Genomic DNA, 15,058 nt, shown 5'->3' on the forward strand with positions numbered 1-15,058 from the left:
CCACAAGACTTGCTGTTTTGTAGATGCTCTGACCTATAAGACCACATTTACACTGCAGGTCTTGATGCCCAATTTCGATTTGTTGACTGTATCCAATTTTTTGGAGACGACCAGCTTACGTCTTTTAAAAGTGACCCTTATCTGATATTTGCATTTACATTATACACATGGCGAAATAACCCAAGGTAGACATACTGACCTGGAAAAGAAAAGGCTGAAAAGGAAGTAAAAATGGCACGGTTTGCAATGGACGCAGACAAAATGATAATACTGTACAAGCTTTTGCTTTCCGCACCATCTTTAAAGGTCAAGTAAAACATTGGTGTCTCAAGGTTTTTCTTGCTTACACGTTCGTGGGTCATATCTGTGCCACATGAAAAAATAAAATGGAATTGGGTCACTTGAACCATGTAAATCTAAATGATTGAAATCTTCTCAGCCTGGACTTGAATCCGAATGAGCTGATCTTAACTGGATTGAGTTTTTAGTAATGACTGAGTCAAATATCAGGCTTCACAAAGCTCTACTTTAATGAACAGCCTGGAACTAGTACATCCATTCTATAGTAAACTGAGAGTGAAATTTGGTTAGGATATGATTCTGAGGTAGGATGTTTCTGTAATACATAGCCTGGGCTCAAGCACGGATCTAGTACTGGATTGCTGATGACATCTTAACATTTGAGTCACCGTGCAGCCATATTGGAGATATTACCAAGCTATAATCACAGTTTTATGTCGGAAGTCTGCCTATACAACTGTATCACGCAAACTTGCCACACAGGCCTACTTGAATATTTTAGTGTCATGAATTTTGCTTATTGAAAAGGTAACTATGGCAAACAGCTGCTGGACTAGACACCTTGCAAATGTCAAAGTGTTTCGCTCAGAATAGATTCATGCATGAGGCTCACATTATAGAATTTGTTGTAGCGTAGCCTATTGTAATCAAATAAATATCTGCTAATAATGCATATTGTCATGTTTAATATTTTCTGCATAATTTCCTAATACATTTAAAATATACTGTAATAATTGCTAAAAATATTAAATTATAAAAGAACGGTTTTCAATTTTAATATATTTTCAAAAGTAATTTATTTCTGTAATTTATCAACAGCCAATTCTTCAGTGTCACATGAACCTTCAGAAATCATTCTAATGGGCTAATTTGGTGCTCAAAAAACATATCTATTATTTAACATTGATTTTAAATCAGGTTAATGATATTTTCTACACACACACACACACACACACACACACACACACACACACACACACACACACACACACACACACACACACACACACACACACACACACACACACACACACACACACACACACACACACACACACACACACACACACGTTGTGTCTTCATATTTTATGACATAGACATAATGATTTTTATACTGTACAAACTGCATATGCTATTCCCTAACCATAACCCTACCCTTTAAACCTAGCATCACAGAAAACTTTCAGCATTTTCAAAAAACATTACTTTGTATGATTTATAAGTTTTTTTGTTTTGGTTTTTTTTTTTACAATGTTTTCCTTATGGGGACCAAAAAATGTCCCTATAGAGACAAGGATTTTGGATATATTTGTGGATATACTCTCTCTCTCTCTCTCTCTCACACACACACACACACACACACACACACACACACACACACACACACACACACACACACACACACACACACACACACACACACACACACACACACACACACACACACACACACACACACAGTAATCTCAATACTTTTGTTTTTATATAAAGTTGATTATTATAATTATTATAGACTAACCATGACTCAAACCCTAACCTTAAAAGATAAGCAAATACATTATTTAGACTCGTTTAAAAAAGTTAATAATTTTTCCAGCCAAATACATACATTACAGAAAAAAACAGGGTGCAGCATATGAATCCACAATCAAACAACATACAGTATTTATCATTGGAGTCACTGAATCTGTTTACATTCACATTAATACTAACATATGGACCCTTTTCACATTTCCAGGGAAGTCATAATAGTTGGGTAAACTTCTATAGTGGCGAATATAAACTAAAACAAATATGATTTTTGCATTCCCATTTGCTCCAATAGCAAATGAAAAAAATGAAATAATAGTGTTTCTTTGACTTTCCAAAAAAGAAAAAGGAGGAAAAAAATACGAGATTGATTACAATGATCAGAAGAGAGAAAGAAAATTTGCTGTCACTCCTCAGCCATTGTAGAAACATTCACGCATCAACAACTAGTTTTATGTCCTTTATTGCCAAGGCAACACAAAGTATAGTACATGATTTATATATATTAAAAACGTATAATTAGATCTGTTAATAATTGTGGAAATGCATGATCAGTCTGTGAAAAGGATCCATACAGCTGCATTTTGCGGATGCCTGTGCTTTGTTGGTAATACTTTAGGTTCAATTCGTTAACAACATTTAATACATTAGGTATCATGAACTAACAATAAAAAAAATAGTCACAGCATTTATTAATATTCTGCTAATTCTACATAAATACATTTCGAGTTGAAAACTGAAAAAACATTTCAAGTACAAACATTTATTGAAAGGTTATAATTATTATTTATCACGATTGTGAAAAATTACCATTCATCATTAGTCTGTGATAGACTGTGTAATGGATTAAGCATTGTTAACAAATTGAACCGTTTTGCCTAACCGGTTTATCAAACATCTCTGGAGTGTTTCTCTGTGTAGAAATATAGAGTCATGCGTTCACATGCATCTGATAAACATAAGTGCCACTAAAACGAGAGCTTTAACTCGTCATAAGAGTAGCAGTATGTTACACTGAAATATAACAACAACACAAGCATTCTCTACAGCATTATGAAACATATCAGTAAAAGCTATTTCTATGTTATTGTGGTCAAAAACTATCACAAAGTTCAATTTATACATAAAGCATTCAAAAAAGAAAATTAAATTGACAATAAACAAGACCACCAAGGATCAATGGCCTCCAAAGGAGGAATATGTTGCTACAGGAAAAAGCCTAACTTGTACCCCAACAAAAAGGATGTAAAAGCACCAGAATAATTCAAATAACCAGAACTTATGACGTTGATCTTTTTTCTTTTAAATAAATACCTTATTTTATTCAAACAATATATTTTCCAGTTTAAACCATATAGCCTTGCAAAAGTATTAAACATCCATATTTTCGATCAAACGTTAAGTGTTTTGATGCCTGATTTCACTTGAAACAAGTGAATTCACTTTGTGTACATAGTATTTTAGGAAAAAAAGGGGAAAAACACAATAGATTTATAATATCTGCCATAATATCGCTTATTGGCCATAGCGGGAACATAATTACCGGCTATTGATGTCAACATTTTGTCTAAAAGGGGCTATATGTAGAATTCAGAAACCTTTGTTATTAGCGACACCGGTGGCCGTTACGTGAACAGCAGCCAGCAACTTATTTCTCATGCTTGCACTCCTGCACATGTGACGTACACTGAATATGATTAAATACCCTGATATACTCACAGCGAAGTTCTTTTTCGTCCTAGCAATGTAAATATGTTTGCACAAGCACTGCAATTCACCGGCATCATGTGGACAATTGAGGTAATTAATAATTACCAGGGGTGTGACAAGATATCATGCCAAGATTCTAAAAATGCAGCGCTCAAGTTAAAACCAGTTCAACTTTAAAAAAAACGCGTCTCGAGACCTTGCGTTTTTTTACGAATCCACTGCCAGCATCTCGCATTTTACAAAGCAAAAATGCATTCTGTGTGAACGGCCCCATATCTTGTATAATGCGCGCTCAGCACTGCTCCTACGGAGTACGCACAATGACGATTTTAAAAATGAAAAGTAAAAAAAAAGCTCGCTGATGCAACAATTAGGCTGCATACAAGCCTGTCTCCCAATATCAAACCTATCTCTGGACTGTGTAGTTGTGTCTCTGGTCTCTGTTTTGGTCTGTTTGCACTTTGAATACTGAGAGAGTACTTTGATTATGGTTGCACTTGCACATACTGTTTTTTATTTCTATGTTCAATTTGTGGAATAGTTCAATTAGGAGGTCACACACAGCCTCAATCAGAAGTTCTGGAAGATCATAATTCATAATAATTCGTTACATTTATATAGCGCTTTTCTGGGTACTCAAAGCGCTTTACATATGGAAGGAGGAATCTGAAGAGACTGATGTGAAATCATAAAGGCCAGTCAGTTGAGTTTGTGGCAAAACCTTTTACAGTGCTTGTATTGTTGTTGTTCAATGCATTTGATAATTCATACTCAAAGTAGAAACTGAAATGAGATTCATTTCAAGATTATAAGTTAAAACATTTCAAAATGCACCTGAAGACTATTTTTCCAGTCATGAATTTTGTCATTGAGGATTTCTATAAAATATTGTGCAAAAATCTCGTCTCGTCCTCGTGAACCCAATCTCGTGTCTTGTCTCGTGAGATAAGTGTCTCTTCACACCCCTAATAATTACACTGTTATGATAGTTTGATTATTAAGTAGGCCTATATTTAAGACTATGGACTATATAGATCTGACTATGTGAGACTAGTTTGAATGAATCCCTTTTTTTTTTGCATGACACATTGATATAACAGAATAGTTCTTTCAGCATTATCCTGAACATTGTATAAGCATTTATTTCATGCGTCATAGAACAGAAGAGAGGCTCAAGAGAGTGAGCGTAAAGCCCAAAGTATACTTTGGCCGTCCGCCAACCGCAACGGTCCACGCACTGTCCATGAGATGTAATTTTCATCATCAGGAGGGTCCGCGGACGGAGGGTGCGCGTACAACAGCGCATGTGTGAGTGACTTGAGCACTTAAAAACAGCAGTCCACAAGATGCAGTTTGAAAGTATACTCCTTTAGTCATGAGTGTGGAAAGACACGTTCGCCATGTGCAAATTTTCTAGTGGACTAGATGTGCTTTCAAGCACTCAAGTCACTCGCACATGCGCTAGTACGTGCACCGTCCGTGCGGACACAAAAATTGGGCTGCACGTGGACGTCCGCGGACCCTCCTGATGGCGAAAAAGACATCACATGGACAGTGTGCGGACCATTGCAGAATGGGGACGGCCTAAGTATACTTTGGGCTTAAACGTCACTCACATCCTTTTGATTTTCCCAGCAAAAACGTTCCCAGTCCTTCGCATAAAAAACAGTTTACAGGCTCTCATAGACAACCTAGGAAATCAGGGAAGGTCTCGTTTTTTAAGTTTGGTTACTAGCTGTTCAAACATTGGAAATAAAAAAGTGATTAATACATGTAAATTCTTCCATATAGCCTCTTTAACAAGTTGTCTGGTTTATAAATCTGTATTATAGTGTACACATCTTCTGAAAGGCTTGAGAATGACCACGGAAAACTCCAAATTCCATAGTCCTCCATATCCCATGATGCACTGGGCTCAAGTCCCTGTTCTGCTTTTGACGTTAATAGTTTGTTGTAAAGTGTGTAATATACCAAGTACATTGTTACACCTCGGTAACTTGCCGCTCTTTATCTTTAGGGGAAACTGGAGGCTGCATTACTTTGCTCCTCCGTTGCCATGTCAACGAGTCATCAACATTTACTTGAAGATTTGGGGCGTCTCCTGGAGCGACAGGCGCGCTCGGGCCCCGGGCGGCAAGCTGTTCAGGTCTGGCCCCTCCCACGCCATGCTGAGGGCCCGAGGGGGAACGGCATTCTGGGTAATGGAGTTCGGTGGGGAGGGGTGAGCGAGGAGTTGGGAGACACTGTTCGCTGTAGTAGAACATGGAGGTGGGTTCAGCGTGCTCCTGCAGAGATTGAGTAACGGTTATAGAAACAGCACGGCTAGGTTGCAGCAACAGTCAGGTCAGAGAAAACGGCTTTGGGAGAGAGGGAAGACGGAGAAAAAACTCAAGAACAAGGAGCAGGTGAAGAAAGAGGTACAGCAGGAAGCTTAGTACAGTTTAGGACATGGGTCACGACAGCAAACAGTGGCAGTGAAAGTTACAGAAAGTGGCAGGCTGTAGATCATTCTGGGATATAGCAGGAACAGAACAGCTGGTAGTGCAGAAGATGGGCTCATTTTTGGATTGTTAGTGTCTCAGTGTCACATTTAATCTCTGAAAGGAAAGAATGAGAGGTGGACATCAGTGACATTAGAGGAAGTCACAGGCAGGACAAGGATTCAACATAAAAAGTTCAAAACTAATAGTCTGTACAGACCAAGTCGAATGTTCGCATTTTTATTTAAACGAACAGTTGTTAATGCGTCTGTTCAGATTGACACGAACATTTGCATGCATACTGTCTGAGAGTGAATTTACATTTTCATTCAGCCCATCTGCCATTTTTCCCCCCCACATTGATATGAACAGACAAATAGTATGCAAAAATAGGACAGAATTTTCGTGGCACACGTTTGTGTTGGTGTGAACAGGCCTTAATTGTTAAAAGAAGTACACTTTGGTATACTTAAATTTTTTTTTACTTATTACTTATTATGGAAAATTTTTTATTTAAAAGAATACTTAAGTGCAAACTGAATGTAATGTTTTCAGGCACTTAATTGCTTAAATGTTATTTAGAATTAAATAAAAATGTATTATGGTCAGGGCTTGACATTAACACCCGCCAACCCGCCAAATGCGGGTGGATTTTGCTCGTGGCGGGTAACGCAGTCACTCCAACTAGCCACTTTGGCGGGTTGAATAATTGTAGTCTTTTCAAAAGGCATCTGAAATAAGCCATACTGCAGTGTGACACTACGAAGCTGCCCTGCATCAAGTGCATAACTTACATTCCACGGACATATTAGAAAGTCAAGCAAATATTTCCATTTTTCTGTCATGAGTGGACGAGGCTAAACTTCCGTGAACGAGCGCCACGGAGCGCATGCGCACCGAACAGACGGAGCGCAATAGAATAGGAGCGCAATAATTCTGACTAAAATATACATTAACACTAAATTATAAATATATTTTGCTAATATATTTGTTGTTGAATATTTGTTGTTGCTGGTGAACATTAATGTGCTAGAGAATTTCAAACCTACGTGTATTTTTATGATATCAGTTTTGTTTTTATTTATTTTCATTTTAAGTTTAGTAAATTTACTTTAAAAAGCATTATTTTGTTTTTAGATTGTAACGTTTCAATGTTAGAGTGTAATGTGATTTGACCCCTTTTTTTGGATAGACTGCAAGGTTGCATTGTTTGTTTTAGCTTCAATATGAACATTGTTTGTAGGACAATATTGATCAGGATATGAAATAAATAAAAATAAATATTAAATACAGATTTTTTAAAATTCAAATAGAAAAAAAAAAATACTGAGGTAATACCATCACCATTTAGCCCAAAAATTCTGATTTCTTTGGCAATAGGCTATTGCCCAATCTTATGGCATGCATTAAATGCTGAATTTTCCATTTTTGGCTAAGCAGTAGGCTAATGATACATTATTATCCCTGTTAAATGGTTATTTAACAATTAGCCGTTCTGCATTAATAATTCAGTTTGTTTGCTGAATTTATGTAGTCTTGATTTGGGTGTGTACAGTGGTTTTACATTTAAAAGGGTTGTAAATCTAGTTCAAGTATACATTTTAGCACAAGCAACTTTTGTTAGGTAATTTCACAACAACAAATATGTGGCTAGTAAAAATGCTGTGTGGCTAGTAACTTTGGAAAACCACTAGCCATGTTGGCTAGTGAGCAAAAAAGTTAATGTCAAGCCCTGATTATGGTTATACTCTTATATAATTTAAGTAGGACTTATGTGTATGTAGTAATTATATAATTACTTCTACAGTCTTTGAAATATGATTTCAGTGTTCTGACAGGCATTTATGGTAAACTAAAATATACTTTAATGTAATTTATATTAAAATGTGTATGTCATGTTTTTACATATATTTGTTGCTACACATTTGCAGTGCTGAAGTTGCAATTTAGTACATTTAAAATATATTTTAAAACTATGAAATATCAAATAACACACTGCAGATAAAATTATAACCAATTACTTTACATGTGCTTTAGTATAACACATCAAATTAAGTGTATTTCTTTAAAGCATGGCAAAAAGATTCTTACAACAATGATTTAAAATGTACGTGACATTATTTGCATAATTTTACATTATTGCAAAGTTCACCTTTTAAAGGTGTACTTAAAAAAATCTTAAGAAACAGTACAGTACTCTCTTTAATACACTTATTTTCATTAATATTATATTAGAAGTAGAGTTTTTAAAAATCTACTTTTAAAATTTTAAGTACACTACAAGTGCACATTCAATACAATTGAGTGCACTTCTTTTTCACAATGGATAGCTTAGCCAGAAATGAAAATTCTGTCATCATTTGTATGACTTGCTGTCTTATGTGGAAGTTCACGAATATTCCAATCAACAAGATGAGGTTGAGTAAATCATGACATTTTTTACTGAATTATCCTTAAAAAGGTGCACCAAGTCATTTTTATTTATGTTTTGCTGGCTGTTTCATCTTCATTAGGTGCGTTTATCTAAAATATGTGTTTATAAACTTGGTTCAAGGCTGGTCATGTGACCTCAACATGGTGCCCATTATGTAGAATAAAACAGTTTTTCTTAGACCACTGATGAGAATAGAGTCCACATAATTTTACAACATATCTGATAAAAAAAAAGTGTAAAGAAAATTACACTTCTGATTTATTTTCCTTCTTTTTTTTTTGCATATTGCTGTTTTATTTTATATCAAAATCCATTCAATTTATGCTGAGCCTATTCAGTTTAAAATAAAAAAGATCAATGCTGCGATTATGCTATTTCCTGTTTTAGATGTCAGCCTGATTGACACACTGGTGAATAGTAAAAACCTTTGTGTCCAATAAAATGTGCTAGATTCATTCTCTCATATCTTCATGTCACACCATGCATTACAATTTAGTTAAACAAACTTGTATCTCTTTTCACTAGTATTAATATTCTGACATTCCAAAACTAGAATAGATCCCTGTAACATCAAACATCAAAGAAAGTTTTAAAGTAAAAGCAGAAGCAGGTGAGGTTATGAAATGGATTGTAAAATGTAAGTAAGTAGAAGTAAAGTTAAATGTGAGTTAGGGTTCAATATAAAAAATACAATACGATATAGATTTGATCATATATTGAAGATAATATATACTGTACAGTATATGAGGAAGAAATGTTGCTAATGATTATGATAATTTGGCCATTCCAGCCAAATAATCAAAGACCTAAACTTACAAACAGTGTTCTACAACGAATGCCTTTCAATTTCAGTTATATTTCCACTTGAGCTTGGTTCGGCACTGCAGGTAGAATGCGTGTAGTGACATCGCCACTTGTGACCAGGATTGGTCACTTGTCTGTTGCCTGGCAGCCAGTTTCTCAATAGCTGGCCAAGCGCGTTATTTGAACAAAGTTAACATGAGTTAATAATAAAATTAAAAGAAATATTTGATCATCCTCCATAATGCTGTCGCTATTTTACATCTCATACCATCTGTAAACTCTTGTGTTAACAAGGCAACGACTGACGCATTTGAATTACATTCCAAAGAGCTCCGTCATCAGTCCCACAGTGGAAAATGAAACCATATCCGTACTGGCTGGGCCGGATCGGCACGGAATGGAACTGTTAAGCAATGAGAATGGTTGTTTCGGTGGAAAAGTGGCTTAAATGTCTCTGGCACTCTATTTGCATACAGAATTGTCTTTCATCTGTATACTAAAATATTAAGAAATGAACTTACATATATAAAACATTTATTTTGTTTCTTACTCTAGTAAATGACATTCAAATGTCTCTCTGTAAATCACCATTATCAAATATTTGCATTACTGAGCCCTAGAGAGAAGTGTGGGTAATCAGATGAGTGGATGAGATGTTTAGTATGGATGTACCGAAAGTATATTAAAAGAGTGAATGGGGATGATGGGTGTCAAAGGTCACTCTAGCGTGAGTGCGGGGTTGGTCTGCGAGGTTGGATTGTTTAGGTGAGGCAGCTCTACCCTGCTCAGATCTTGTTCAAAGTCTACAAGCCTCTAAACTCTAAGCAGGGGGCTGAGTGCAAACAAACAGGGACAAGCGCGAGGGGTTTGATCTCAACACATACGTGCTGCATTCACCATTGCAGGATGTATACCTCTGTATACAAGGGTTTGAGAGCCGTCTGGCCTGACGCATCTGCAACACAGCGCACATTCATTAGGCACGGACACGGAAGAACAAGAGACAAAAGGGCTTTTCACACTGCGCTTAACCCTGGGTTAAGACAAGTAATTTCACTCGGCGGCCATCTTTGAAATGCATCTCGGGCATGCAAGTGCAGCTCTTATCTCTTTGAATGGGGAAACATCAAGTTCTCCAAGCTTACGATTAAATTTCATATTTGAAATCACCCATAAAATCTAACAACTGTCTCCGAAATGTTGTTTCTAAACGCTCAAATCATGACAGAAAACTACATTCAGGCTGGATCAAGGTAATGCGCATGCGCAGTGGAAGCGTGCGTCTGAATGTTTCTATAGGAACCGGAGCTTCTAACGGCAGCTGCAGTGACGCGATGACTTTACCAATCAGCGATTGGCTCTTATTTAGAAGGCGGGACTTATTCCGCTATATTAAGCGTTGCACTTTTCCCCATTTAAAAACAATATGAGTGACGCATCTTGTGTTATTCTATAGACATTATGCGCCAGAGAAACAAGCATGCAGCCATCTTTAGAATATTGTCTTTGAACTTCCGTTTTTGCGGTAGCTCTGAATATTTGTATGGCATCGCTGTCGAGGAGTAATTAGCTGGTGAAATGGATTTACTTATTGTAGAGTAAACGAAAGTTATCATGAGCATTGTAATGTTTAAAGCAGATGTCTTAACAAATGTCAGAAGATTTTAAAATGAGCCGTTCATTCATAAATACATAAGATCGCTAGCCTGGCTAACGTCAGACCTCGTCTCATTGAGACGTGGTCTGGGAACCACATGTTCATTTTCTCGTATTTGAGGCGTGGTTTACGAATGCCCAGAGCCGTTTATTGGGCGCTATGAATGTCTATCAAATGTGCCTGTACGTAGCTCATAGCCAATCGTTTCAATTATACCAGATGACGTATGTAGAGCGGCAGAAATCCGACGAGGAAGAAGACGAAATAAACTTGCGTTCTAAACTACTTAGAACACTATCTAAGGCTGCATCGAAAGGTAACTTCGCGTCTGATGCCATGTTGGATCCATAGATATAAACAAACTGCTTCGGTGTGTCGTATAGACGTCGTCATCGTCTTGCTGCTCCCTCCCCGTTCTGTGATTGGTTCCCTTTTTGAGGGAAAAATCTGGTCCATGGTGTCCAGGCTGCCTAGCAGCGTGAATAAAATCGCGCTGCGCTCAAGGCAGCATGGGGAAACCCAGGCTATAAGATCGCAGTGAAAATACAAACCGGAAGACAAAAGACAACGAGCGCAGCACTAAAAAGGGGCGGGGCTACATAAGGTCTGTGGTCTTTGGAAACGATTCAGTGTTAGAATGTTGCGATTAGATGCTTAGCAACCGGCAGCCAATCGCGTACCCACAAATGTAAAAATACGATTGTTAACCCAGGGTTTAAGAATGTAAAGTGTGAAACGGCAGCTTATAAATACCCAGGTTTAACTGTTAACCCTAGGTAAATTATGAGTGATGTGAAATGTGAAGCAAAATAACACAGGATTCCGTTTACCCAGGATTTAGAATGACCCAGGGTTAACTATTTTAAGTGTGAAAAGCCCAAGAGAGACAGACAGACACAAAGAGGGTATAGTAGTGTATGTCGTCTGGTTAAGTCTGGTAAATTAGACCAGTTTTTGAGTGGATAATGACAAAGGTTTAGATTTAGGGTGAACTATCCTTTTAAGAACTTTGGTTGTTCCATCGGCCAACATAATTAAGGGACATTTTGAAATTTGAAGAGAAACATGGTTGGGCAGGACATGGACAGTGTGGGTGGCAACAAAACACGTCACAAATGGCAAATCAATCCAGAAGAGCACAAATCGGCTGAGAACTCAGAATGTGTCACTAAACAAAGTAAATTCTTACAGAGGCTGCTGAGCGTCCAGGACCACGTTGGGCCACTATGGCCCCAGAGATAGCCTTGATCCAGCCGTGCATCTCCTCTGGGCTGTTCGACTGAGACAGAAAAATACAGACAGCTTTAATGTTTATATGTTAACACATTTTGTAAATATGATTAAAAAACAATGTTAAAACATTTTATTCATGCTTGAAATTATTTACATCAGTGACTAATTGACCCTTCGCAGGGAGTTTAATTGACACGAGATCTGACCAATTATAATCCGCCATCCGCCATTTTTGTCAGACAAAGCGGTCAGGAGAGTTAGTAGATTAACGTTGGAGGATTTGAACTTGAAAAACGGAGTGTACTGACGTCTTTCCGCGGTTAAAACAACATTCCTTCTTATCTTCTTTCATGTTTATTTGATACTATAAATTAACTAGAAGTAAGAGATGATCGGTTCACGAGCAGCTTTAACTGAAGCTCTACAGCGATCTGTCAGACATATTAAAGAGCCACAAAATGGTATTTATTGTTTACATTTCTTTACAAAAATGACCAAATTTCAAAGTTGAGACTTTGTTACATATCAAAAGTAACCTGTTAAAATTGTCACTTTTTGAGGGTGAGCAAAAACGCACCGTTTTGTGTCTGTTCCTTTAAATGCAAATGAGCTGCTGCTCCTGGCAAAGGGGGCAGAGCTTCAAGAGCTTGTGTCCTTTTACCTCTCACACACACACACTGAAAATTTCAAAACCTTTTAGCCTTTTATGTTCAAACCGGAGTCAGACAATGATGGAGACGAGACTCAAGAAGAAGTGACAACATGTAGAAGCAACAGGACGTTTCTGAATGGTTAGTTGATGAATTTATGTAGCTTATGTGTAGTTATCTTCTAGTCATTGATTAGCATATTCTGTCTTGATAATCTATAAATCGTGTTCCGGGGGTGGGGTTTATGTAAATTTTAGGGTTGGTGATGTCACTAACCCGAGAGGAATGCCGTGTAGTCTCTACCAGCCGTATTAAAAGAAAATATCTCCCTTTGCTTTGAACTTTGAGCATTGTAACTTTGCAGATGTTGTTTATGCTCAAACAGCAACATTACACACTAACTGAAAAGAGTTAAAAAAAGTGAAATCATAATCAACCACCCCTTTAAGACGACCCTTTTGACAGCAGGTTTGGATAATGAATATTTAAAATCACACCTGATCAGCATTTCCACAGATGGAGCATCAGTCATGACAGAAAGAGAGAGTGGGCTGATTGTAAAGTTGACAAAAGACTTCTCTTTACTGAAGGGCATTAATTGTCTTGCACACAAGCAAGAGTAGGCAATGCACAATGCATGCAAGTCTGTAACTGGATGTAGTTTACCACCAATCGAAAAGAAAAAGCCAGACTGCTCTGATGCTGCCACTCATGTTAAAATCTCACTGCTGAAGATTGGGCAGATTTTCTCCATTCGCTGAGTTGTCATCAGTTTCAACACTGCCAGAACTGTTTGGCAGGACTTTCCAGCACCTTCCACACAAATGCAGAATGCGTCTGTGGATGTTTCCTGCACTAATTTGGATCGGTGAAAATGCAGTGGACTATTGAGGAAACTCAGCAGCACAGTTTTGTTAAAGACCTTGCACTGATGAAAGATGTGCTGCGTGAGTTACAAAGCCTCTCCATGAATCTGCAAAATCGAAACACCTCTCACTGATGCCAGTTGGTGGACTCGTTTGTCTATGGAGATCCTAGAGACCATGGAAACAACACCAGCAGAGGCAGAAGTGAGGATGACATCATGCATGTTCAATCGAATCTCACTACAAGCCATCAAGGAGAATATCAACAAGGTGCAGTTCCTGCAGGCTGTCATTTATAATCTCTCTGTATGTCTCCCTGACTGGTTTCTGCAAGCAAAACCTACCTGGCCTCCTCAGATGAATATAAACGTAGCTTTTCAGCCATGAATGATACTGCTAACAAGAGGAGAATTGCCTGAAGGCCAAAAACCTTTCTTCTGTCCTGTTTCTAGACGTCAATGGTCCTCCAGTAGAGCAGTTTGACTCAAAATCGTTTGTGCTCTATTTGCTGAAAGATGGCCATCGGCTGTCAAATGCAACCAAGACAGGAAGGCAAGCATAAACAGAAAACCAGACAGACCACTGTGGTCTGTTCTAGGTGGAAAAGTTATGCATTAACATTTATTCTCCACTGACATTGCCGGATACTGATAGTATTTCGCCATCCTTTTGCTACTGTTTAAAGTCATAAACAGGTCCTTTTGAAGTTACTGACTGCTACTTTATCACTGCTTTTTAACTTTATTATGAAATAATTATTATTGTGCCATTGCTGAATCTGACAGTGATAACCATTCAGTGAGTTTGGAAGACATCTGATTATTTTCTACTGTTTTTGAGACATTTCAATGTATTTTGAAGTCACATGTTTTTATGGGTCTTCAAGTGCCTTATATGTAGTCCCCTGGTTCTTTTGCCAAAGTTGCCCATTTGGGTCTGCTGCTTTGTCACCCTCTAAACCCCCAGTATTACTTGGAGAAAGCCATTTAAAAGAAGAAAAGTACAAGCACAACACTCTGGACTTCTGGTAGCACCTAAGATATCTAAGTCTACTACAGGAGGGAGAGCGTTTTCACATTTGGCTCCTAAACTCTGGAACAGTCTTCCTGATAGTGTTCAGGGCTCAGACTCACTCTCCCAGTTTAAATCTAGATTAAAGACACACCTCTTTAGCCAAGCATTCACATAATGCATCTCATAACCTTGTACTCCAGTTAATACTCCATCAAATGAAACGTGCATGACTATCTATTGCTTGAAATGTTATGAACAGCAGCTACGCTAATTCTTTTCCAGTTGCTTTCTGTTTCTACCTTGGGATGGCCGTCCTGAGGTAACTAAAGATTACGGCAGCTCCTGTTTGGTTCCAGCCTCTTAAGAAAATTTTAGATGAC

At 37.7% G+C, this 15,058-nt stretch overlaps 1 protein-coding gene across 4 annotated transcripts in view; it reads right to left on the reverse strand.

Moving 5' to 3' along the window:
- Positions 1 to 1,856: 1,856 nt before the first annotated feature.
- Positions 1,857 to 15,058, reverse strand: part of plekha1b (pleckstrin homology domain containing, family A (phosphoinositide binding specific) member 1b) — a 47,426-nt gene continuing 34,224 nt past the window's right edge. The window contains exons 11-13 of one of the 4 annotated variants that reach the window (XM_082152292.1): positions 12,105 to 12,194; positions 10,173 to 10,213; positions 1,857 to 5,825 (exon numbers count right to left, since the gene is read on the reverse strand). In XM_082152292.1, coding sequence (XP_082008418.1) covers positions 5,618 to 5,825; positions 10,173 to 10,213; positions 12,105 to 12,194 — 339 coding nt within the window. In that variant the 3' untranslated portion in view covers positions 1,857 to 5,617. Of the gene's footprint in view, positions 5,826 to 10,142; positions 10,214 to 12,104; positions 12,195 to 15,058 lie in introns of all 4 variants that reach the window. The other 3 variants (XM_082152291.1, XM_082152293.1, XM_082152290.1) reach the window with 3 other exon arrangements.

Source organism: Leuciscus leuciscus (assembly GCF_965113295.1).
Source record: "Leuciscus leuciscus genome assembly, chromosome: 21".
NCBI classification, from domain to species: domain Eukaryota; kingdom Metazoa; phylum Chordata; class Actinopteri; order Cypriniformes; family Leuciscidae; genus Leuciscus; species Leuciscus leuciscus.